At 39.7% G+C, this 27,064-nt stretch overlaps 3 protein-coding genes and 1 pseudogene across 6 annotated transcripts in view; all 4 read left to right on the top strand.

The window, feature by feature from the left end:
- The window catches only part of LOC144654860 (uncharacterized), a 175,537-nt gene that overhangs the window by 136,735 nt on the left and 11,738 nt on the right, over nt 1-27,064 (top strand). For 2 of the 4 annotated variants that reach the window (XM_078515093.1, XM_078515092.1), the window contains exons 1-8: nt 7,785-7,890; nt 15,701-15,766; nt 17,503-17,724; nt 19,146-19,303; nt 19,996-20,090; nt 22,323-22,390; nt 22,498-22,584; nt 23,152-23,295. The exons of the other annotated variants lie outside the window; for them this stretch is intronic. In XM_078515093.1, coding sequence (XP_078371219.1) covers nt 7,800-7,890; nt 15,701-15,766; nt 17,503-17,724; nt 19,146-19,303; nt 19,996-20,090; nt 22,323-22,390; nt 22,498-22,584; nt 23,152-23,295 — 931 coding nt within the window. In that variant the 5' untranslated portion in view covers nt 7,785-7,799. Of the gene's footprint in view, nt 1-7,784; nt 7,891-15,700; nt 15,767-17,502; nt 17,725-19,145; nt 19,304-19,995; nt 20,091-22,322; nt 22,391-22,497; nt 22,585-23,151; nt 23,296-27,064 lie in introns of those variants that run through there. 4 annotated transcript variants of the gene reach the window in all.
- LOC144654852 (ATP-binding cassette subfamily C member 4-like) overlaps nt 2,042-27,064 on the top strand; it is a 57,012-nt gene continuing 31,989 nt past the window's right edge. The window contains exons 1-2 of the mRNA XM_078515074.1: nt 2,042-2,063; nt 3,108-3,681. Coding sequence (XP_078371200.1) covers nt 3,130-3,681 — 552 coding nt within the window. The 5' untranslated portion in view covers nt 2,042-2,063; nt 3,108-3,129. The remainder of the gene's footprint in view (nt 2,064-3,107; nt 3,682-27,064) is intronic.
- On the top strand, nt 4,225-7,190 carry LOC144653976 (ATP-binding cassette sub-family C member 4-like). Its single transcript, XM_078514110.1, has 2 exons — nt 4,225-4,412; nt 5,207-7,190. The coding sequence occupies exons 1-2, from the start codon at nt 4,225-4,227 to the stop codon at nt 7,188-7,190; spliced, it is 2,172 nt and encodes a 723-aa protein (XP_078370236.1).
- LOC144654877 (ATP-binding cassette sub-family C member 4 pseudogene) lies at nt 10,504-12,206 on the top strand (annotated as a pseudogene).

Below are 27,064 nucleotides of genomic sequence, written 5' to 3'. Positions count from 1 at the left end.
ATCCTCATGGAATTTTTCACCGCTAGAAATTGGACTGCAATCGAATTTAACTTTTTGAACCCATTGACTCCTGGAGATTTTTCAAAAACACGCGTTTTTTTACGTTTTTGACCTTTTAAGGTCTATTATAAGCTAAAATAGCTCCAAATCACTCAAAATGGTCATTGAAACGCAAAATGCATCCTTGTTTTTCACCAGAATCACGTTTAACAACTTTTGGCTCGTGCATGCGCACAAATCAAAGTTTGGAGATAAACCATCCTACGACTTTAGGCTTTTCGTTTTTTTTTTTTTTGCTTTTCCTTTTTCTCTTCTTTCTTTCTTTTTGCTGCAGTGTTTGGCCTTCTACCAGGCTTCTATCTAGTAGAAGAATTTCCGTGAGTAAACGAGTAAACGAGGAAACGAGTAAACGAGTAAACGAGGCAAGAACTACTTACCATGGACAAGCAAAGCTGGAAAGGGGAAATTTTACTCTGAGTTTTTCCTAAAATTTTGAAGCATTTTGGTGAAAATTTCAAGCTTCATCAATCTAATCACGCTGGTTTAGGTATTGTTGGAAAGGTCTTGTTCAGCTTCAGAATTTGAGCATAGATGTCGCCTTTCTGGGTGAAAAGTGATGACGTCACAAGCGGGACAAATGCCCGAATCGTTTACGGCTGGTTTAGGCCGGTTCAGGAGTCAATGGGTTAATACTGTTTAAAGTCATTTTACAGTCGAACCTTACGACTACCTTCTGCCAGCAATATGCCAGTTCCCGTGAGCCTGTGAAAAGAGTCATGCTAAGACTTGATATGTAGACCAACGATATGTTTTGATGCTCTTGATTATGACCCTGCTATGTTCCTGTGACTTGTCACAACGTTAACAATGCACTCATTGACGGTAGCCTGCGTACGCCAGCTACGCCGGCTAATAGACGGCGGAGCAAGGGCTTAGCCCCCCCACGTTTTGGTGCCGAAAATATCGCGAGAGTAGCGTAAAATTGGTTTGCCAAGATATTTCGTCTCGTGATCTTTTCACAAATCGTTTCAACAGGATCGTTTTTGGGGAAGTAATATGTTGCAGGACTTTACACAAACCTCCTTTCTCCAGAGCGCCACTAGTAGAGGTCCACAAACTGTCAAGATTGCTTTTGTCTTCCTGAAAGTTCGTCTATCTTCGGAACAGTTCGAAAAAGTGATCGGAAACGTTCGTATACCCTTCGAACAACAATCGGAGAATTTTCGGAAATCTTCGGTCTAAAGAATGACCAGAAAACAAAAAGTTGCTAGAACTGAAAAAAGTTGCTCCAAATATGAAAACCAGCCGAGTATTTTTGGGACAGTCTTAGCTCCCTCACGTTCCAAAACGCTCCGCCGCCTCTGGCACTAGATTAAGAAATACATTTTATTTGCTTCAGTGGTTTTGGCGGGCTCCGTGAGAGAAAAAGAGAGCCGGATAAACTGAAGGTCAAAACTCTCTGTTAATAACCAGTTTACTTATAAATATTTAAAACAAATGTCTTTCTAAACAAACCGGCTTACTGAATTCGAACAAGACCCTTTTCAGTTATAGGTTCCATTATACTGAGCATGGATCGATGATCCTGTAAAGGGCATTCAAGAGAATAAAGCTATTAATAACTCGAATGTTTATTGTTATGTGTTTGCTTACTAAACTTTTCACGGCTTGACAGTCAAGTCGACCAGCTAGAACATTTATAAAGTAGATGAGCAGTGTCAAAGTCGACAAAAAGGGAGAGTGAGTACGTGGTATTAGTAATGTCTTGGCCAAACCCATTGTCTGACTGTTAGATATATAGAATGTCATGATCAATGCGACAAGTTGGAGACAGTTCATATTTTCATGCAATTCAATGATGCATAAAAAACCGCGCTCACTCTTCGATGGCTTTCCATCAATTTATTTATAGCATCTGCGTAATCAATGAGATTGCAAGTTTGCCAATTAGCTACTGGATTATGCTAATAAAATAACAAAAAACTCGTTTGTTAACTGATAGTTAGAAGGCAGACCACGGATCATGAACTGTTATCGATTTCTAGGAACTTCAGCTGTCCGAGGTAAGCTTCAATTTCGTCGTAACATACAGTCACGACTAACGAGCGCTGCTTTATTCATAATTCAGAATATACCACATTTTTTCCTTTTTGCCAATGCAAGCGGTGGTTTCAAATTACAGCCAACATTTTCTTACAACTTGTCTTGCAACATTGTTGTAATGCACGATTGTCGTATTGCAATTTATGAGGTGTTGTTGCGCGTATTATTACCTCCCGTATTGCAAGTTGCGGCAACATGTTGCAGAAAGTTGAACTCATGTCTACTTCGCGCAACGTGCTGCTGTAACTTGCAAAGCAATTCAATAATGTGGCGAGACAATGAGACAAGTTGAAAGAGATGTCGCCCGTATTACTGGGCCTTTAGCCAGTACAACTGCGCGGATGTTAACGTTGAAAAAATTGATTGAAATAAAACTCAAAACTGTCAATAGGGCCAGAATAGGCAAAAATATATAAATAACCTTTTCCTTCTTTCCTTATCTAAAAAGGCCTGCTATAGCTTATAGCAAGCCTCTCTAGTTGGCTTATAGAAAATGATATAAAGGAAATAGAGCGAAACTTGATTTAATATTAAATTTATTTAGCGCGCCAATTTCACATTTTCGTACGGTTCGATAACTTATGTCCGAAACGAAACAGGTTCACGACAATGTCTTTAGAAATACTCTTGCAAAGGAATACACTAGTTATGTATAGAGAATTCTGCTTTTACCCTTTAGTTATGAAGCTTTCACTCAGATGATCAGGGCCGTACCGAGGATTCATGTTTGCGGGGGCAAACTTGGCTAAACTCCGCTGCGGGGGCAAACTCCAATTTAATATTGCTACAAGAAATTGCCCACCAAAATCAAACACTGTTAGAAATTTAGTTTTCCTAGCGGGTGCAATTGCCCCCCTACCCCCCCCCCCCCGCTAGGTTCGGCCCTGGTGATGTTATGTAAAATACCTGATATTTCACTAAGTTGGTTCGCGTAAATGTTTAAGCTTGCAATCGCACTAAGCTTAATCTTTCTGAGCGTTGATATCCCATTTACCATTCATCAGATTTCCACCAATAAAACTGAAGATGGCTACAGAATACGATCGTCTGGAGGCAGAACCAATTCACAAGGATAATCCCAAGAAACACGCCAATATCTTTTCCATTCTTTCATTCTGGTGGGTGGGACAGCTTCTTGCCATTGGCAACAAGCGTCCTCTGGAAAACGATGATTTGTTTTCTTTACTTGACGAGGATAAAACACAAACGTCGACTGAAAAGCTCCAGCGGACATGGAATGAAGAAACAACAGGCCGCGCCTCAAACAAGAGTGGTTCAAAAGGATATCGGCTGTTGAAAGCGATCATACGAGCATTTCCTTGCACTGATTACATGTTCATTTTGACTGTAGGTTTGCTACCTGGCGTTTGTAATGTTCTTCAGCCAGTGTTCCTGAGCCTGCTGTTACCGGAATTAATGAAGCCTTCTCTTGAAGAGTCCTGGTGGGCTTATGTCTACGCTGCTGGTATCTGTCTGAGTTCTTTTGTGCGTGCTATTTGTGCTCATCAGTTTGGTTTTCATTCTCGAATATTGGCCCTTAGATGGAAATCAGCAACGATTGGAATTGTTTACAAAAAGGTGAGAGCAACGTTTGCCCTAAATAAATCTAATCTAGTAAGAAAAAATAATCGGACAAAATCATTGTAGTATAAATATCTTATTGTGAAATTCAATCTGTTTTTATTCAGCTTTTCGTGAATTATCCGAACTTAAATAATAAAACAGGGTGTGAAGGGAGGTGAATATTGTCTTCGCTTGGAACCCATGAAACAATATCCCGGATGGCAGGCAGTTCCCCAACCATAAATAATCCCCTTTAGGTATCTTGCTCCTTCTAAATTAATCACAACTCATTTGTAAATTACATATGCGTGTGTTGCTTTGGCTGAGCTCTATTTGCTGGTACAAGAGCAAAACATTCCCATTTTGGGATCTTTTTGGACACAGGTTTGGCCGTTCAATTTCATAACAATCATTGAAAGATTGCATTAGAAAAACATACAAAGTATTATACAGAGAACCTGCCACAGCCCGCATGAGGTACGCGTGAGAGGGCCAGACTCGTTCCCAGTCGCTCCCTTGGGGGTTTTGACTAGAACGCATTGCATCAAGGGAAGGCCGATGTTTCTAGTGACCCTTACAGTGTATTACGGTATGATGGGAAGAGTATGCGCTACCTTAAGATCAAAAATCTCCAAAGTGGCGGATGAGCGTGTCGATATTATGAACTCCATCATTTCTGGAATTCGTACCGTCAAGATGTATGCCTGGGAGTGGCCCTTCACGGAAAGAGTACAAGGAATACGAAGGTGTAAATGTAAATCTTGTTTTTTTATAGTGGTCATGCACTTAGCTTCGAGATAGCTAGTTTACATGCATGCCACTGAAACAGAGGAAACAAATATTTTAAACTAGTAATATGTGACTCGCAGGGCCTCGCGAGAACCCACAAAAAAAAAAAAAAAAAAAAAAAAAAAAAAAAAAAAAAAAAACTAGCCGGATTCGAACCCCCGCCCTCAGTCCCGAAGATCTGATTTCAAGTTCGACGCCCACGCCATTAGGCCACCAGCGCGCGGCCGTGTGACGTCATTTCCGCCACACACCAAGCTCACAAATATATATACTATGACCGTAAACTCCACACGAGATTTCATCCCGCCTGAGCCCTTTGAGGGACAAAATTATTCACCTCGCTTCGCGAGGAATTAAAAACGGGGGTGAAATAAGAGCCCCTCTCAGGGGTTTCAGGGAACAAGGAAGCCAGGCCATAAACTAATTGGGAACAGGGGAACAAAAGCTGTGTTTCTGATATTTTAGGGAACAGGGATCACAAAAATCGACAAAATACTTTTAGGGAACACAACGGAAATTTTGTCGGGAACAAGAGCAGGGGAACATGGAACCCCTGGAACGGACTCAAATAACAACCAATTTAGAAAATAGAAAGCGCCAGAAAAGAGGAATCACAAGCGCTTCCACATTTATAATTAATTGCTCACCCTAAAGTCTTGAAGGGACGAAAACAAAAGACAGATAATTAAAAAGACACTAGACACTTAATCCGAATTCTTTAATAATTTGTAGATTAATTGTTTTCTCTCAGGCAAGAAATCAAACTAATCAGATGGAAAACAGCAATATTGGCAACCTTTTCATCTCTACAGTACACATGTACACCAATTGCTGCTTTTATTTCTTTGGTTACCTTGGCAACCACGGGAACTGAATTTACCTCGTATAATACTTTTATGATTTTATCGCTGATAAGTACGCTAAGGTTGAGCGTCTCATGGAATATCTCTCAAAATGTGAACGTTTTGGCAGATTTTGCTACGGCTCTAAATCGTATCCAGGGTTTACTTGAATACAACAGTGACAACATACACCAATATCTACAGGACACCTTTGCAAAAAGTAGAAATGATGAATGCAACAATACACGATTCGCCAAAAGTATCAATTGTGGAGGCTTTGATGAACTCGCGGGGAATCATATGCACTCTCATAAAGACCCTGTCATTGTACTGGAAAATGTCGTTTGCAGTTGGACTGGCAATCGGAATAAACCAACATTAAAATCTCTGTGTTTGACAGTAAACAAGGGTGACCTGATTTTCATCACTGGTCGGGTTGGTTGTGGCAAGTCTTCTCTACTGTATTCTTTTCTACGAGAAATTCCAGTCATAAACGGTGAGACATCGTGTGTTGGAAAAATAGCCTGGGTTAGTCAGCAGCCCTGGGTGTTCTCTGGTACTGTGCGGGACAATATTTTGTTTGGCGAGCCGTTTGACCCAGAGAGATATCGCATGGCGTTACAGGCATGTGACCTGAACAAAGATTTGCTGAGGTTTCCAGATGGTGATATGACAGTTGTAGGGGAACGTGGGATAGTTCTGAGTGGTGGTCAGCAGGCTCGTGTCGAGTTAGCACGCGCAGTGTATTCCAATGCTGATATCTACCTGCTGGATGATCCATTAAGTGCAGTGGACTCAAAGGTCGGGCATCATATCTTCAATACATGTATCAATGGTTTATTGCAAGATAAAACACGACTGATGATTACTCATAATCTCGAGGTCCTGAGAGATGCCAAACACATTGTAGCAATGAAAGAAGGCTCAATTTTAGCAAGAGGCGATTTTCCGTCATTGCGTTCAACTGGTTTTGATCTTGATGTCATCGACCAAAGTGTTGGAGAGAAACCCGTTCCCATGCAGATGGAAAAACAAATAATTCAAGACATTTTGGCAAATGAAAAAAATTCAGAGGAAGAATTTGCCAGATTGGAAATTGCTGAGGAAGATCGCGTGATTGGAACTGTATCGTGGAATTTATACTGGCACTTCATACAAGCTGGAATGCATTGTATTCTGGCTGTAGCTATGGTTACTTTTTTCTTCATCGTTCAAGGTTGGTTTATGGATTTTGCTAAAAGGTTTTTTACATTTTTGTTTACTTTCTTCTTTCCTTTAATTTCTACTATTTCAGGTACACTCATCCTTCCTGATTGGTGGTTACTTCATCTGACCAGTCGATCACATGACCGGCAGCATCAAGTTGAGGATCTTTACATTTATGGTAGTCTAGTGGCTGGAGCACTGCTATTGTCCATCATTAGAGCAGCAGTATTTTTCAACGCACTTATAAACTCCTCAAAGCGCCTTCACGACTCCATGCTTTCAGCAGTGTTAAAAGCTACGGTTTTGTTCTTCGACACTAATCCTGTTGGACGAGTATTAAACAGGTTTTCTCGTGATATTGGCATCATGGATGAGTTGTTACCAGACGTATTCCTGGATGCTGTACAAATCATTCTGTTTTGTATTGGAGCAATTGTCTTTCCATCTATCCTGAACCCCTGGGTTATCCTACCGGCCACCCCGCTCATGATCATTTTTATTTTGATTGGGCGATATTATCTAACAACGTCACGTGATCTGAGGCGACTCGAAGGAATAAATCGAAGCCCAGTCCTTTCCCACTTTAGCGACACGTTGATGGGAGTGGTGACTATTCGGGCGTATAAGAGGGAAGATGACTTTCTGAAAGCATTATACAGTTTTGTAGAATATCTTTGTGATCTCTGACTTTGTACAATTTGTTGAATTGTTTTGTGGTTTCCCGTTTTTCTAAAAAAATTAGAGAAAAAACTTGAAAGCTACTATGGAAACACTCGCCAGTCGGTGTTATTTTAAGTATTTCTTGTATTCCCAAACCTTGACAAATAGTTCACTTTAGAAGCAGATTCCATTTGAAAATGGTATGTCGTTTTGAATAGCCGTAATTGGCATTTCAAAGGTCTTTATGTATCTTGCTCCTTCTAAATCTATCACAACTCGTTTATAAAGTACATGTGTTACTTTGGTTGAGATCCCTTTGCTGGGATCCGGTTGAAACAAGACATACCATTTGCCACAGGTGTAATTTAACTGCATCAAAGCTGACATTATAAAAACACAAAGTTTTATCCCAGCAAAGGTGAGGACAAACCGACAAACCTACTGTTACAATACTAGAAAACAGGTTTTTGAGGGAGGGGGAAATTGTTTTCAGCGGTGAGATGTCAGCCAATTGAAAGAGGATCAAATCACACTCGCTAACTTAACAACGAACGCAATTGTTTTTTTTATGGTTATTTATTTCTCTTTAGATATCAAGATGATCATAATCGTACCTGGTTCTCGATTCTTTCTACCATGAGATGGATAGGTGTCCGTCTTGACCTAATCTGTGTCTTTTTTGTGGCATTTGTAGTATTTCTAGCAATTGCTACCCAGTCTGGTTCAGGTAAATCGTTTTCGACTTCCGTTATGTTTTAAAAGTTTCTTTTTCTTAAAAAATGTTGTGGTCATTCATCGTGGTAGAGCACAATAATAAATTTTTTTTCGTTTGTCTCACGACGCAGTCACGTGTGATGGAGATCGCGACGTTTCGACTGCACACTGCTAGTGTTGATCAGGCGGTAAGGTCGACTGGTTGTGCGTGAACTTATAAAGCACGCTGTCGCGCTGTGATTGGTTGGTTTTCAACAGCTGTGATTGGTGCATTTCGATCCTCGCTGTTTCTGTGTCCTGTTGTTCCCTCAGCGGTCCGCTGTCGTACAGTTCTCCTGTTGTTGTGTTTTTTGATCGTGGGCATCCATGCTTCAGGAATTTCAATTCCATTATCCCTGTTGATATTATTAGGGTGAAGTCTTATGTGAATTGCCTCTTTGACCCTGCGTTTGTACCAGTGTGGGTCACGATCAATAAAATTTACCTCATTCCAAAGCGGTTAGTGTCCGGTGTTCTGCAACGGCGGAGGTCTGGGTACGGGCGAGTCGGATGTCCCAGTCGTGCTCTTTGATCCTGTCTTGCATAGGTCTTCCGGTCTCACCGATGTAAACTTTGCCACATTCACAGGGAATCCTGTCAATAACGCCATCTTGCTTAGTGGAATCAACAACGTCTTTCGGCCGTACTAGGTGTGATCGTAGTGTGGTTTCCGACTTGAAAACAGCGCGCACGCCTTGTTGTTGTAGGCAGCGGCGAAGTTGTTCGGAAAGACCTTTGACGTAGGGCAAAACCGCAGTGGATTTAAACTCGGTCGTGGGTTCGGCATTGGTGCTCGGTTTTCTGGTCTTGGTGATCTTCTGCAAGAAAGAAAAAGGATAACCATTAGATACAAGAACAGATGACAGATGTTTTTTTCTCCTTGGAGATAACAGATGGTTTTGTTACGAGGCGTTTAGCACGCTCGTAAAGATACTTAACAATACCGCGTTTTACTGATTGAGGGTGATGTGAATCATACGCCAAGTGTGCGTAGGTGTCCTGTATACGCTGGTGGTGAGGCGGCCGTCTGGTTCTCTCGAAACTGCGGTGTCAAGGAAGGCGAGTTTGCTGTCACTCTCTGTTTCCATGGTGAAGTGGATGGAAGGCTGCTGGATGTTAAGATGTTGTAAGAAGCTATCGACGTTCTCGCGATCCAAGATAGTGAAGGTATCGTCTACGTAGCGTTTCCGTATCTTAGGCTTGTAGGATGATGAAGTTACAGCCTGCTCCTCAAAGCTCTCCATGAGATTAGATTAGAGATTAGCAATAACAGCGGAAACCGGGCTTCCCATGGCTGCGCCTTCTCGTTGTTCGTAGATTGATCCGTTATACTGAAAGTATGTGGATCTCAATACGAACGTCAGAAGGTCAGCGATCTGACCAGGTGTTAGCGTTGTGCGGTCAACAAGGCTGGGATCGTTCTCTAGTTTCCGTAGCGCGGCTTGTACAGCGCCGTCGATAGCCGGGAACGTTGGTAAACAGCGATTCTACGTCGAAGGACACCATGATCTCGTTGTCTAGGATCGTCTCACTGCTGATGGTGGATATGAAGTGGGCTGAATTAGTCACCGTGAAATCCTAGTTACCTGTTAAAGGAGACAAGATGTTAGCTAAGTAGGCGGATAAATCATTTGCAAAGGTGTTAACACATGATACAATAGGTCTTAAAGGTATATCGGCCTTGTGGATTTTTGGTAAACCGTAAATTCTTGGCGGCTGTTTGTGTCGAGGTCTGATCATCAGCAGTGAGACGATCCTAGACAACGAGATCATGGTGTCCTTCGACGTAGAATCGCTGTTTACCAACGTTCCCGGCTATCGACGGCGCTGTACAAGCCGCGCTACGGTGTTTGAAAAAGAAACAGCGAGGATCGAAATGCACCAATCACAGCGCGACAGCGTGCTTTATAAGTTCACGCACAACCAGTCGACCTTATCGCCTGATGAACACTAGCAGTGTGCAGTCGAAACGTCGCGATCTCCATTACACGTGACTACGTCGTGAGACAAACGAAAAATACTTTATTATTATTATTATTTTTTTTTTCATCCCACGTGACGTATACCAAATGTTAGATGTTTGGACAAACTATACATCCTATAAGTTTTTTGTGATTGCTTAAATATTCTGGAAGTTACATAGGGTTACAGATCTAGAACCCACATACCCCGACAGAAGGTCAAAAAAAAAACGGGTCTGAATAGGGTTTATCAGGGGACATGATCCTTCCCTTCCTGTCCTGTCACTTGCACAACACGTTTGTGGTATGCAGTAAAACCCCGCGTATAAGAACTAAAATTGAAGAACCTGTTAGGCTTAAATTTTCATTTTAATTCCCCTTTTCATGAGACCCTATTTAGCTTAAAATTTTCAATAGGTTCTTATAATTATTGTACAAAAATGAAGGCACAGATTAAATGTAACACAGCATTTTTTTGACACTGCAGCATGAAAGACATGCATACTAGTACTTTGGAAGGATAAATTTACTGTATGGTTATCATCTTAATTAACTCTATTCTAGATAATTATTTAATACAGCAATATATTCAGTTCCATATCACATATATATGCCCTGTAGTTGTTTTCTGTGCTGATCGCTAGTGCCCCCTATCATATTAAGATGACCTATTTAAGAACCTAAGTAGCCTAAAATCCCACTAAACACCGATTTCTATAAGAACCTATTAAGGCTAAGTTGGAAAAATCTAGGTTCTTATACTTGGGGACTATGGGGTTTAATTTACTGTCATCAATGATTCAGTGGATCAATATCAAGTCATGACCGATTTCTATTATATGGCTTTTCGCTATCAGGTATCACTGCTTTGTCACTTGTCTACACCCTCCAACTTGCAGTTGATACGTCACAGTATGGCGTCAGACAGTGCTCAGAGGTTGAAAATTACATGACGTCTGTAGAACGTGTCATCACATATGCTCACATTGAGCAAGAGCCTGGGCATCAGTGTCATCACCAACCTCCAAATGGCTGGCCAGAACACGGGCGAGTACAAGTGAAGAACTTGGGCCTAGTCTATTACGAGGGTGGACCACAAATACTTAAAAATGTCAGTTTTACTGTTGACTCACACGAGAAAATTGGAATTGTTGGTCGCACGGGAGCTGGCAAGTCGTCATTGGTCTCAGCTCTGTTTCGCATGCCCCAACCGACTGGTCATGTCATTATTGATGGCGTCGATATAAGTGACATTAACATACAAAGCTCACGCCGAGCGATGTCAGTCATTACCCAGAATCCTGTTCTGTTTAATGGCTCACTGCGCTTGAATTTGGATCCTTTTGAGGAGTACGAAGACAAGGAATTGTGGGATGCATTACAGGAAGCGAGTTTGGAGACCATGGTAGAAAAGTTACCTCAACAACTGGGTGAGGATATTAAAGAAAGTGGAGCAAACTTCAGCGTCGGTGAAAGACAACTTCTGTGTCTGGCTCGCGCTTTATTGAAGAAGGACAAAATTATTGTCATGGACGAAGCAACGGCCAACGTCGATTACAAAACAGATCAATTAATTCAAGAAACTATTCGAACAAAATTTCAACATTGCACGGTCATGACAATTGCACATCGATTGAACACCATTATAGATTACGATCGTGTTCTGGTTTTGGAAAACGGTCAAATTGTCGAATACGACAAACCGGAACGTTTATTGCAGAACAAAGGGGGGCAATTTTCCACACTTTATCATGGTTATGATACAGATACATATTAGCATAACTGTAGAGGGGGTGGGAGTTTTAAGAAATCGACAGAGTGCACCTCTTGTACCAAAATTCCCTCAGTACCGGCTCTATATTTTAAAGGAATATTTAGTTTTTGTTTTTGACTTATTTTTTGGGAAGACACGCGACTTTAACGAATCTTGGGGGAGCAGGGATGGCGCAGTGGTGAGAGTGCTCGCCTCCCACCAATGTGGCCCGGGTTGGATTCCCGGACCCGGCGTCATATGTGAGTTGAGTTTGTTGTTGGTTCTCTTCCTTGCTCCGAGGGTTTTTCTCCGGGTTCTCCGGTTTTCCTCCCTCCACAAAAACCAACACTTTCAAATTCCAATTCGATCGGGAATACACGGCCTCACAAGCTTATAGCTTTAAACCTCACCGTGTCTAAATAAAGGTCATTTATTTTATTTATTTATTTTCTTACTAAAAGAATGAGAATAAGTAGAAATGAGTTAAACGAGCACAGGAGACAAACGCCTGGATACTAGGCCTGGAGCACCAAATTCGGGGGAAACCCATTTACTTGTTTTTGTGCAAAAACTCGTATTCTGAAATACTGTTATACGAACGGTCTTTTCATGTAAGCTGTCAAGGAAATTATCGATTAAAAATTAAAGTTTTACCCGTTACTCAGAGGATGTCGATGTTGATATATACCTCAGTGTCAAGTTAATTTTTTTGTTTATAATTGTCTGTTGACGGTTAAACTGGACCTTTATGTATACGTCTGCATGATTGCAGTATCCACAGTTCCTAGCTGTGCCGTTTATACCTGAGGAAATAATGATTCAATGCTTCCTCTGGGGGTATTAATTTCCAAACCGCCTTTTAGCCCATTAACCCTATTCAGACCGGGCTTTTTTGGACCTTCTCAGACCGGGGGGGGGGCTTCGGAAGCCCCCCCTATGTAACTTCCAGAATATTTAAGCAATCACCATGAAACTTATAGGATGTATTGTACGTCCAAAACTCTTTCTTTTGGTATACGTCACGTGGGATGGTGACGTCACATCACGTGACAATTACATCATGATGTCAAAACAGCCGCCATCTTGGATCCGCCATCTTGGATTTCAAAATTTTTCCAAAATGCCAGAAAACCACCCAAAATCATTGCAAAGTACTCAAAATGAATAAAAATGTGCTTTAAACCCGTAAAAATGTAAAAATAATGCCATTTAAGTTGATTTTTATTAACAGAAACACGCAAAATTACAAATTTGGGAAAACATGCCTGTCAAAATGCCGTTGCCATGGTGATGTCAAGTTCTTGACACATCATCCAACCCTACCAATTTGTTGCCAGATAAATTTTAGGAAAACTCAGAAAGTTTGGCAGCGTTTAATTAAATCTTAAAAAAGTTATAAAAGTTCAAAGTCAGCGCGGGCCTCAAAAGCCCCCCCCCCCCCCGGTCTGAATAGGGTTAAGCCATGATTAACACATCTCATTAGGCCTTTTTTTGGGGTATTCTTGGTTTTCACGTGACGTCATCAAGATTCTAAATCCAGAATCGCGAGCCTCCTGACTTTTTATCCTTCACTGGATATCTGGGATATTATACGTCCTTAATATATATCTCATTGAAGGTTTTCAGTTCGATAGTATCCACCGTCTTTAAAGGTCGGGACACACTATGCGACAAGTCGCAGCGACAGATCGCTGCGACAAGTCGCTCCGTGTGTACTGCTTGCAAACAAGTCACTGCGACAAGGTGTTTGTTTGGTGCACAAACAGCGGATTTGGAAGAGTGGGAATGCGAACTGGTTTTCCATATTCAATATGGCGAAAATACATGACGCTCTCTCATTGGTTAATTCATATTTTGTCGCAGCGATGTGTCGCAGACGTGAACACACGCTGCGACAACGCTGCTATCGCTCATTTTGTCGCTGTGATGTGTCGCACAAATTCAAACCAGTTCGAATTCGTGCGACACGTCGCGGCGACAAAATTCTGTCGCAGCGACATAGTTTGTCGCATGTCACACGAGGCGACATGTCGCAGCAACATGTCGCCGCGACGTGTTGCAGAGTCGCCTAGTGTGTCCTGACCTTTAGGTATACAGAGCAGGAGATTCCCAAGCACTTTGATATGGTATTTAAAACAGTTTTAATTTCTCTACCGATTAAAAACAACGTAACCGATAAAACTAGTTTAATTTGTTGACAGATAATGTCAACAAATGCGACTAACTTAGTACACATGCCAAGTACATGTGACCAACCTATATACACACAAAACAAACGTGACTCTGAACTTAGTACACAGAGCAGGAGTTTCTCGGGCTGTTACTGCCAAATATTTTCTGGTTAATCGTATTTCCTTCCGATCCCTTTCTAGTTTCTTTTGCTTTATTATCTTTAGCATTTGTGTTTTTTTTGCAGCGGATATACTTGCCTACGTATGATTTCAAACAAAGATATCTATTTTCCTTTGTATTAGCTAGCATTTTGTCGAACGTGCTCAGGAAACTTTTTCAGTTCTAGTCAACGTGTCATCGTGTTAACATCACGCAAAAGTAAGGCTCAACGTCAACGCCGTGAAATCCCTAACACGGACAAAGAAGTAAGTCTTTTTCACTTTGTGCATGTTACGTTTTATAAGTCGGCTTTTTTGCATCGTTCCGAAGTTTGTTTTCATAGTTTACGGTAGTTTTCGCTGTATTTACTTTTTTTATCACATGCGTTGACTTTTTGATTTCATATTTGCTACTGTTCTTTAAAAAAGGGATAAAATAAATGAAATGATCGATCGTGCGCATTTTCAAAGAATATGAACTGCCTGTTACTATCGTTCATTGACTGTAATGCTGCACTCGTTGAATTCCTTCGCTACCGTTCTTTATAGCTGCAAAAAAACAATGTACGATTTTGCAGTGAAAATGTAATGATGCATCGTTATTTTTTAAGAAAATGGACTGCTTGTTTTTATCGTTAATTAAGAATAATGTTAATGTTCTTTTGTTTGCCTGTAATAATTGCAATACTTGATATAACCTTAAATTAAATCATTTTATTACTTTTGCTCTTATTTCTTACATTTTCCACACTCCGCATTTTCCACACTCCTCATTTTCTACACTCCGCATTTTCCACACTCCGCATTTTCTACACTCCGCATTTTCTACACTCCGCGTTTTCCACACTCCGCATTTTCTACACTCCTCATTTTCTACACTCCTCATTTTCCACACTCCGCATTTTCCACACTCCTCATTTTCTACACTCCTCATTTTCTACACTCCGTATTTTCCACACTCCGCACTCCGCACTCCGCGTTCTCCACCGAACCGCTTAGTATCGCTTTGTACATCGCTTTCTTTGTTTACACCGTCTGATCCGTCTACTCATCGCTTCGCTACGCATCGCTTCGTTTGTTAACGTCTCATCGCTTCGCTACGCATCGCTTCGTTTGTTAACGTCTCTTCGCTTTGCTTCAATAAACTTTGTTTACAACCTTATCGTCGTGAGCATCATTATTGCAGCAAAAGTTCTAAAACCGTCGGAAGAGTGGGAATGCGAATTAGTTTTCCATATTCAATATGGCGAAAATACATGAGGCGCTCTCATTGGTTAATTCATATTTTATCGCAGCGACTTGTCGCAGACGTGTAGTTGTACACACGCTGCGACAACGCTGCTATCGCTCATTTTGTCGCTGCGATGTATCGCACAAATTTAAACCAGTTTAAATTCGTGCGACATGTCGCAGCGACAATTAAAATTCTGTCGCAGCGACACAGTTGTCGCATGTCACACGAGGCGACATGTCGTAGCAACACGTCGCCGTCCCGACCTTAAGTGTACATGTCAAGTACATGTGGCCAAACTAATTTCACAGAGCAGGAGTTTCTCGTGCATTTCTAGTCGACAGATTAAAAAGCGATCAGTACGTGACTAACTTAAGTGCACATGTCAAGTACATGTGGCCAAACTATAAGTACACGTACAGAGCAGGAGTTTCTCGTGCATCAGCAAATTTAATATTTTCATTTATGAAATAAACCGATCTCCCCAAACAAATCCTTTATATTTCTAGGGTTGTGTAATAACATACAGCAGATATCTCCGTGTGCTGGCATTCATCTTCTGCGGTTTTTCAAAGGTGGGTTTGCATCTCGCTCGGCTGAAATGACATCTGAGCTAATTTGTCTTATATGCCTATACTTTGCTAATCAGAATGTAATATGTTAGTTGGTTGCCATTGGATTTATCCACTTTTTAACTTGGACGCTTCTGCCTGTTAAACCTGCTGGAAAAAATCCCTGCATCAGGGATAGTTTAGAGAGATCGCTATATTTACGAAACATTTTCAGTAAAAAAAACAACATCTTTTTACCTGGCGAAGATAACTATTTCCTTCGGGCTCTCTCCAAAAACGCGTTCCTCACACATTTTGTAAGCTTTATACGTCGCGTAAAGTGAGTGGACCTAGTGTTGCTGGACATTTGAGTGTGATAAGTGATTATATGAGGCACACGAATTTGGTTTGAAAACTCGTACTCATACTCAATCTTGTACTCGTAGTCCAATCTGAAGGTCGCTTTATCCGGTTTATAGTGCGATCGAGCCGTTTGCAACTGATTTGTAAACTAATTAACCGGTCTGTGTGTTTAATTTACCAGCTTTTTGGCTGTACTTATCAATGTTCTGCATGTGATTGTCGTTTTCTTGAATTCTTCAATATGAAATAGGATCATACCAACACTAACACCAATCCCTTAACACTGGTGCAATTAACACCATTCGTTCGACAGGGTTCAGTAATCGAACAAAATCGAACATCTAGTTTGCTGTGAGTTCGATTATTGAACCAATCGAACCGATCAAACCAACATCGAACATCACTGAACGCGATCAAACTTAATACAGTTCTATTTTGTTCGGAATGCATCTGTTGATGAATCGAATGCTCGATTAAGTACGATTCATTGTCGACTGTTGGGTAATCGAAGGTTTGATTGCGTTCGATTGACCAAATTTTATTGTGGTTCAATCTGATGACTGTGATGATGTTCGATAACCGAACCCAATCAAACGATTGGTTTTAGATTGGATTCAATTGCCAAACCTTCAATTAGATACCATGAGATAATGGCATTATTTATTGGTTTTTGGGTTGTGTATCTGTGTGGATCATTTAACCGATGGAATAGTGAAATTTCAGCCAGTAATAAGCTTTCTTTCAGGTGGTGTAATTATAGGCCTTATCGGTTTTCGACGCCATCTTGACGGGTAGGCAAAGCGAATAGAAATTATAGTGTTTGTATGGGAATCCGACGACAAATATCTTTTTCAAAAAATTGAATTCTGGATAACTTATTATTTGTAAAGTTAAGATAATAGGCAAGAGTCTTTATATGCCAAGTTTGAAGGATGTAGCTGGGCTAGAAAGCGTTCAGTTACGTTTTTAATTTCCCATATATATTTGTCTGTATTTTCTCTGCAGATTTATGTTCCGGTTCGGTGAGTTGACGTGGTTTGCGGGAAAAAATTATAGACAAATGTATGGGAAATTAAAAACGTATACTAACTGAATGCTTTCTATACTAGCCCCACAACATCCTTCAAACTTGGTGAATAAAAACTTTTGCCTAGTATCTTAATTAACTTTACAATTCATAAGTTGTCCAGAATTCAATTTTTGTAAAAGATATTTGCCGTCGGATTCCCATACAAACACTGTAATTTAACTTAACCCGCTTTGCCTTTAGTCAGTAGCTGGCTGTTAGCTACAACCCTAACAAACTAAGCAAAAAATGGTTTCCCAAAAACTACAATGATTCAAATCTGCAGATCCAAAATAAAATAAAATGCTTCTTGTTTTTTTTTTTTTTTCAGTGATGAAGCGACAACTGCAACTCTCTGCTTTTGCCTTCACGTTCTTCCTATTTGGATGGGTTGACTGTGCAAGTGTACCATCCTGTGCCAGCATGAGGTCCTGGTTTCCAGGAACTCCTCCAGCCAGCTTTGCAGACAATTTGCCATATCAGTTAATCGTCACTGGATATGTCCCTAAAGGTGAAAATGTACCAGTCTTCACTCCAGAAAGTTCTCACACTGGTAAGATTAAAAATTATCAAAGGATGTTTAACTGATGTAATGTATATGAAATGATTCATATATGAACTGCAGATGGATATGAAAGTGATAAGTTATCATCGCAGTGAATTTCCAATTTAAGCAATTGGAATAAAGAAGCCTGAAAAAAAAAATTCAGGGCTTCAACGGGAAGCCCTGAATTTTTTTCAGGCTTCTTTATTCCAAATGCTTAAATTGGAAATTCACTGCGATGATCACTTATCACTTTCGGATGTTTAACTGTTAGCAATTACCTTATTCTCACTTAATTTCGCGATTTTCGCGATTTTGAAAAAATCGCGAAATTTAATATCGTACGATTATAAAAAAAGCTAATGAAACTCGATGTGTTTTATCATAGTTATTTTAACATGTCTGAGCTTCATGTTTAGGAGTTTTTTTGTTTAATTTTGTCCATAAGTTATCTTCCACTCCATCAGTCGAACTGTTCGAACTGTTCTCTGCCGCCAGGTTCCTCAAAATCTCGCTCTTTCAGTCGTAGATAAACCTATTCAGGATTTAGACTAGTGAATACCTTATGTTTTGATATGCGTATATTGTTTTGTTTGCTGTTTTTACGATGACTTTCCTATTAATTATGTTGTTACAGTTTCGAGGTCAAAGCTTTATATTGAAGAATAGATAAAAATCGCGAAATTTGATACACTCCAATTGTACCTTCCTCTCACAATCGCGAAATTAAGTACTCACGAAATATGGCTCTTGATTTTTCGCGAAATTTAGTGAGAATAAGGTACTCTGCTTTTGGGTATTGAGTATGTTCATGGCAGCCATATTGGAGGAGTGAAGAAAAGAATGATTTTCCTTTGGGAAAAAAAAAAAACATTTTTATGTGGCGCCGCCACGAACACACTCTATATTAAAGTGCAGCCCCCGGGGGGGGTGGGGGGTACTCCCATATGTGGCCTATATAAATATGTGCCGCCCGATAGGGTATGGTTTTTGAGGTTCTCGGTCCTTACTGATAGGGTATAATTTTTGCTCCTTTTGGCAATGTGTTCCCGGTGTGATCCTTAGATAGGGTACCTAAATTCTATTAGCTAAAATAAACGCCCAGCTAAACGGAAAAAAAGAAATCTTAAAACTGAATTTTCTGTTCAGGTATCAGAAAAGCGATTTTATAAAGATTTGTGTCTTGCCGTGCGCGGTTAGCCGTTATTTGGGTCGTCACGGAACGCTTCCCCTCCCTTGAATAGGGTGTCATTTTTCGGTTTTGGGCCTTAAAAAGGGTATCAATTTTCGCTTTCTTTATCCTTAAATAGGGTCAGGGTTTAGGAACCTTGGCGAGAGTGCAGCTCCTTACATATTAATTAAGTAGAGAGTCAGACGTTGTGCTGTGCCAAGTTGATGTTGAAGTCAAGTTCTTGGAATTTATTTTTCAGTTTACCTGAATGGCTCTACGACTGCTGAACAAAAGATGAGGAGCTTCGTTGGATTTATTATTTATGCTGAAAATTCTGTGAAGAATTATACCAATGGACATTTTGTTACAGAAGGTTTGCCTGCAGATGTTGAGGTGGTTAATTGCAGCACTCTTCAAGTGAGTAGTTGGTGCACTGAACTAATAATAAATATTATTAATAAAATAATATATTATTTTAAGAACATTTAATATAAACTCTGTGTATAAGACATCTTTGTGACAACGATATTCAAAGTTTGATTTAAAATTATACATGCATGTACTGCAAGTAACACATCTAAATAAAACTAGAGCCTTCAAACTGAGCTACATGTATGTCCAGTATACGTATCTGCTATGGCATGGGGGAGCAGGAATGGCACAGTGGCAAGCCGAATCGCTCGCCTCCCACCAATTAATGTGACCCGGGTTCGATTCTGGCCCAGAACCATATGTGGGTCGAGTTTCTTGTTGGCTCTCGTCCTTCCTCCGAGGGTTTTTCTCCGGGTTCTCAGGTTTTCCTCCCTCCACAAAAACCAACACTTCCAAATTCCAATTCGATCTGGAATCAGTGAGATCAAGAAGATCGAGCCACTTTGTGGAAGATCCCACTGAAAATTCCCATTATTATTATTATTATTATTGCATTTTTTAGGAGGGAAATGTACCTTTTTTGTATCATTAAAATGTATTAAATTTGTAGATAAGATTTAGAATCAGTTACAGTTTTATTTTTAGTGAATCATGTCTGCGTGTGATATTGGAGGACTTGTCTTTTACGGTATTAAGCTGCACGTTTTTTTATAAATTAGTTTCAACTGTGTCAACAGATTGTGCAGAATTCTACCTCAGCTGGAAACTGGACAAGTTTGAAGCTGATCTGGAAGGCCCCTAAAGATTATTATGCTGGGAATGTCACATTCAGGTGAATAATTATTTAGTGTACTCAATATATTTGATAAGAAATATCTCACGCTTTTAAATTTTATTTGCGCTCCGAGTTTGGAAATATAGAACCCCTTTTAACTATAATGTATCCGGAGCAGGAAACTAACATTTTCAATTGTAATTATATTTAATTCCTATCTGGTACCAAAGCCCTGCAACGCAGGCAAAAGGTAACAGCAGCTTCATTGCCCTGTGCATGCAATGTATTGCATGCCCTAGCTAGACACATTCAAATAAACTCAGAGACTCAAAGGACAGTACAGAATGCAATATGGCCAATCAATCGACAGCATGATAATAATTTTCCAGGGTAATTTCGCTTGAGAATAAGTCAAATGAGTTCACCTTTCAGTTCAGTATTGAAGCAGCAAACGTGATATTTGTGCTTTTCGTGCAAATGTTTGTAACATGATACCTTTGTTTTTCTCTTAGACTGCTATGATGCGTTTAAATCTAATTAAATTAACGCCACGGATTCTACAAGAATCATACCGCATTGTCCGCAATGTCCCCTTCACCATTTAGAAAAAGACCCAAAAAATTACAAATTTTCAGAACAGTGCACGAGCAGAGCACAAACTATTAATTACAAAGCATAAAATGTCGAAAATGCGACTTTTCCCCCGAAATTGTCGTTAAAAATTGCGGCTTTTTCTCCGAAATTGTCGCTAAAGCATTTCGTGCACCAGATCATGCACTCGCCACGGTCTGGTGAACACGTCACACGCTCACTCAAGCATGAAGCCGAGAAGCACGTAGTGTGAATATTTCTTTCAAGAAATGTCGAAACCGTCACAAAAGTATGTTCAAACACTAAAGCGACAGAGGTTTTACAAAATAAAACGGAGGTTAGTTCAACCGATGGAGAACAAATCAAAGGAAAGGAACTGACGGATGTAACATGATATTGTTGTTTTTCTCTCGGATCGCTGTGATGCCTTTTGTGACGCCACTGATTCTACAGGAATTCAACCGCATTGAAAAGCACACCACGTTAGGCTTTAATACAAAATTTCTAAACACGTCCCTGTTATTTTAATTTTCGATAGCTTGAATTTCAGTTTGATATTGAAACGGCAAACGAGATACTTTTGTTTTTGTCAAAAACATGTAACATACTTTTGTTTTTGTCGAAAACGGATGTAACATGATGATATGGTAACGTGATTTATTTTCTGCAAACAAGGCGACATTGATAATATCAATTAATTATGAGATGCTAGATCACAGCGTTGCCATATCAAGAATTATTTCACATGAACTGCTATGACGCCTTAGTGTCTAATTCAATTAATTTGTGGTTTTAACTTGGGGCCACAGAGTCTACACGAATCCTTCTGCAGAAAAAAAAAACGCAATGTTCGTGATGTAGACTGATCTGCCCATGCGTTTAGCACAAAGTATTTTTTCCAGAAAGAATTGTACCACAAGGAGAGCATAGTGCTTTCTGAAACAAATATATACCTTGAGTTCTTCAATTGTAAGTATTGTAATGTACTCCCCGATTTACCAAGGGCACACGGTCAGGTGCTCTCCATCCCCTCCCCCCTTTACAGAAATAATTAATCAATTGATATTAATTAATTAATTAATTGGTGATTAAAAGTTTACACCGCGTTAGCGGTTTAGTGATTTAGTGATTTAGTGGTTTAGTGGTTTAGGGGTTTAGCAAACACCAACCCACCAAACCATCACAATAGTGCATTCTGCACTGAAAAGGGGACTAAAGATTTGCAGTATTTTTGAAAAGGAATCCGGGGGAGGGGGTAGTTACAGTATCGAAATTTTTGTGGATTATATGAAAGTGCAAAATTTGCAACAATTTGGTTTCGCAAAAGTTTTATGTGCCCTCACATTGGTCAGAATACAGTTGAATCCTGAATAACTCGAACTTTTAAGGGAAATCGAAAAAGGTTTGAGTTATATTGCGGGTTCAAGTGATTGAGGGTAAAATTAGTGAGAAAATGACCTGGAGGGGAATCGAAAAAGGTTCGAGTTAGTGGGACGTTTGAGTTATTGAGGGTTTAAGTTATCAAGATTCAGCTGCAGCTAGAAACAATCAAAAGATGAATACCATTTTGCAGTCAAAGTAAATTTTAGTCAGCAGTTAGCTTTCAGCAAGACACTGACGCTATCAGCATCAAACAGCCAACTACTTAATACATCATTTTTAACATAATAATTATTGTGTTGTTAAAATCTGTTTCAGGGCAAGCGTTGTGTTACAAACAAACCCTAATGTTGTTTACTATGAAGGATTCACAGCTCAGCTTAGATGTAAGTTATTTGATATTATTTTGTTATTTTAATTATCAATCCCAGTTTTCTTTTCTTAAAAAAATAATTTTTATGACCAAAATGGAGAACTTTATTTCCTAATGCAGATGAGTGCCCGCTCAGAAAGTGTGCTGCATGCCCTGGCATTAAAGATCTCTATAAATATGATAGTTATGGATGCAGGACTTGTGAGTGTAAGTTATGAGTTTTAGAAGCCTTTGAATTTGTATTACTTAATGCTTAGTGATTGGTAATTATGACAAGTATCAAAGTTTTCATGTGTGTCACACAGGAACATTCAGACACATAATGACTTTGGCTATATGTAATTGCTTTGAGATTACGTAGTTGTGAGACTATGCAGTTTATCTCAGATGAAATATACAGAGGATCCTTAAGGAGTAAAATGGGAACTGGGATTTGGGCAAGTTTTCTTTGGGAAAATGAGATTTGAGTTACTGACAGGGATTTGGTCACTGGGAATGGAAAATATCACAGGCAGAAAAATAATAGAATTGGGACTGGGATTTTGAACATTTGGGAAAAAATTGGGCTGGGAAATGGGATTGATACCCCCCCCCCCCCCCCCTTTCCCCCCTTCAGGACCCTCTATGCAAATTGATGGCTGGGTGGATGAGTTGAGTCTGAGACACAAGGCTTGCCCCAAATGACTCAGAGGGAGAGGAGAGGGACAAAGGAGGGGTATCAGAGTGGGGTGTAGGAGCAGTTGCAGCATTTTATAAATCAATCGGTGCTTGCAGGTTCATGTGAGTTTGGCTGTGCCGCGGTTTATATTCCAGTGTGTGGATCAGATGGTAAAACATACAGCAATAAGTGTAACATGGAACTTGAAGCTTGTATGCAAAAGAAGAATGTTTCAGTAGCGCACAATGGCGAATGCGGCAGTGAGTACAAATTCAATTTTAACGCGGCTTCTTTTTTAGTGTTAGTCATTTAACATAGTTTTGTGTAAGCCTTCGTTTTCAATAGATAAATGTCCTTGATTGATCACGAGAAAGAAACAATGGTCATTTTGCATATCTCATGAAAAAAGTCAATTTAAGGTTCACAACTATGTAACCAAATCTCGTTTCACGAGAAAACAAGCCGTTTCACAATTCACAGGAAAAAAGGCCTTTCATGGATCACCAAAAAATCCTTTATTAGAAAAGGAAGAGATGTGCTATCCCTAATGCTCTGCTTGCGTTTGTGTCAAAATGAAACATGACATAAGCACAAGAAAATTGTTTACGTCTGGCCGGTTGATTTTGATAAACGTTTTTAGAGATTGTTCGGAAGAGTGTAGACAAAAAAGAAAAAAGGCACAAGCGTGGACTCGAGTAGCGAAAGAAATAAAGATGAAAGCTAGTCCTTAGAAATATCTATAACCCCAAATGCTTCGTTTCTCTCCTTTTATCGACTTTTTTGCTTGTTTACAAGGATGATAGCGGTTAAGTTGGGCAATCTCGAACCACATTCTTGTTAACTCTCAAGGGACTGGTTTAATTTCTCAAGGGAATACAGTAAAAACCCGAGTGTAAGAACCTAGGGATTTTAAAGAACCTTCTGGCAGAAATTTACTTTTGTAATACCCCAAAATATAAGAACCTGTTTAGCCAAACAAATAGGTTCTTATATGTGGGGTTTAACTATTTAATTTAATTTAATTTTTATATACATATTTTTATACCATCCAAAAACCAAAAAGTGCAGCTCAGCTTAGATGTAAGTTATTTGATATTATTTGGTTATTTAATTATCAATAATCACAGTTTTCTTTTCTTAATAAAAATAGTTTTTATAACCAAAATGGAGAACTTTATTTCCTTGCAGATGAGTGCCCGATCAGAAAGTGTGCTGCATGCCCTGGCATTAAAAATCTCTATAAATATGATAGTTCTGGATGCAGGACTTGTGAGTGTAAGTTATGAGTTTTAGAAGCGTTTGATTTTGAATTACTTTGCTTAGTGATTGGTAATTATGAGAAGTATCAAAGTTTTCCTGTGTGTCACCTGAGGAACATTCAGACACATAATGACTTTGGCTATATGTAATTATTTGAGTTTTTTTTTTTAAATAACTAACAAGAATTTTCTGTCAAATATTAAAAACCATTGCAGAAATAGTTAATCAATATTTTCTTGGAGATGTGAATTTTCTGTAAGTTGTGAGACTATGCAGTTTATGGTGTCTCAGATAAAATATACAGAGGGTCCTAAAGGAGTAAAATGGGAACTGGGATTTGGGCAAGTTTTCTTTGGGAAAATGGGACACAAAAACAATAGAACTGGAACTGGGTTTTTGAACATTTGGGAAAACAATAGGTTGGGAAATGGGATTTGGACAAAATTTGGGCTGGGAAAATGGGATTTCCCCCCCCCCCCCCCCCCCCCCCCCCTTTAGGACCCTCTATGCAAATTGATGGCTGGGTGGATGAGTTGAGTCTGAGACACAAGACTTGCCCCAAATGACTCAAAGGGGGAGGGGTGGGACAAAGGAGGGGTATCAGAGTGGGGTGTAGGAGCAGTTGCAGCATTTCATTAAACCTTCGGTGTTTGCAGGTTCATGTGAGTTTGGCTGTGCCGCGGTTTATGATCCAGTGTGCGGAACAGATGGTAAAACATACGGCAATAAGTGTTACATGGAACTCGAAGCTTGTGTGCAAAAGAAGAATGTTTCAGTAGCGCATAATGGCGAATGCGGTGAGTACAAATTCAATTTTAACGCGGCTTTTTTTTTAGAGTTAATCATTTAACATAGTTTTGTGTAAGCCTTCGTTTTCAATAGATAAATGTCCATGGTTGATCACGAGAAAGAAACAATGGTCATTTTGCATTTCTCGTGAAAAAAGTCGATTTAAGGTTCACAACTATGTAACCAAATCTCGTTTCACGAGAAAACAAGCCGTTTCACAATTCACAGGAAAAAAGACCTTTCACGGACCACCAAAAAATCCCTTATTAGAAAAGAAAGAGATGTACGATCCCTAATGCTCTGTAAAGCCTGGTTTTCACTAGCGACGCAAGCACAAGCGCAAACACAAGCGCAAGCATAACAGCTCTTATTTCACAGTGAAAACGGCTTTAACGCAAGCATAAGCACTCTGAGAGCAACACAAACACAAGGATCAAAATTTTTCCTTTTCTTGTGCTTGCGTTTGTGTGAAAACGAAACATGACATAAGCACACATAAGCACAAGAAAATTGTTTACGTCTGGCCGTGTCAGGCAACTGTTTACGTCTGGCCGGTTTATTTTGATAAACGTTTTTAAAGATTGTTCGGAGGAGTGTAGACAAAAAAGCAAAACTCACAAGCGTGGACTCGAGTAGCGAAAGAAATAAAGATGAAAGCTTTCTTTAGAATTATCTATAACCCCAAATGTTTCGTTTCCCTCCTTTTATCGACTTGTTTGCTTGTTTACAAGCAAAAGGAAGGAGAATAGCGGTTAAGTTGGGCAATCTCGAACCACATTCTTGTTAACTCTCTCTTTTAATTTCTCCAGGGAATATTTTAATTTCTCAAGGGATTACTTTTCAAGCGCCATTTTGCAATGTTAATTATTAGCGCTTTGCAATCCGAGTCGATGTGACCTCGCGTTGAGAGCAATGTTGCATGAATCGACTTTACAACATGCGATCGTATCTACGCAGTTCGAGTAGAATTTCAGTAAAAGACAGCAAAATTCTTTCGTATTTCATCTTCAAATATAATTCGAAAGCATTCACTGTATATATGGCTTTTGTTTAATCCTTCTTAAGCCCACGAAGAATTAAGACGGAATCCACTAGGAAGTCGAGTAATATTTATTAATGTTGGACAAAAATCGAGTACCAGAATAAATTATATCCTATTGCGTTATTTCCTACCCTTAATAAAAGGTAAAGATGTAAGTAATTATCCGTGATAACACCAACAGCAATTGCTTATCAGAGTCCGAGAAAATGAATTTCAAAGTTCACAAGCTATAGGCAAAATCTCACGTGTAGCCATTTTGTAAATTCGTCTTTAAGCGATTCATGTGAATTCAGTGGAACTTCGAAATTTGTTTTCGATGTTTGGTGTTGTTAGAAAAGATTTCTTTCGATAAGATATTTGAAGCACTAACACAAAAAGCTTGCAATCATGTGTAAATAGTTTTGGTACATAATTTTGCCCAGTAACTACTCGAAGTCCTGGCGGATTTCCTCTTAAGCTGTCTTGATATCCCAGGGGGGGTACTCCGGCTTGTAAATGACGGGGATGATCGAAGGATTTTTTGAGTTTGAAATTTTCGATTCTGGGATTTTTTGGGTAAGAAGATTTGGCAAGTATTTTTTTGGGTAATGTCGGAAGACTTTGGGATTTTTTTGGGTCCTGAGTTTTGCCTTCATTCGATCATCCCCGTCAAGTCGGAGTACCTCCCCTGGGCTTGATATCCGACCCTCGCATAGCCCAGACAAAACGCAGCATGAGTGTATCGATTTTTTTACGCCGCAATGTCTTCTCCGACAGTAGTCGGAAATATTCGTATTTTTTCGTGCTTTTTCGTAGAGCAATCGTAACGATACGGCTTTGAGCACATTGAACAGCGGTCTACCTATAACAATTCAAATTCGAAGAACAATGTACAGGATAGAACTTCGACTCATACTTCATGCAAAAAAGTCGGTATCTCTAAGAGACTTTGATTTGTA

This window comes from Oculina patagonica, chromosome 5 (genome assembly GCF_052425735.1).
Source record: "Oculina patagonica isolate OP01 chromosome 5, crgOcupat, whole genome shotgun sequence".
Taxonomy (NCBI): Eukaryota; Metazoa; Cnidaria; class Anthozoa; order Scleractinia; family Oculinidae; genus Oculina; species Oculina patagonica.
Note: the sequence above shows the minus strand (reverse complement) of the source record. Positions and strands in the feature narration are given on the sequence as shown.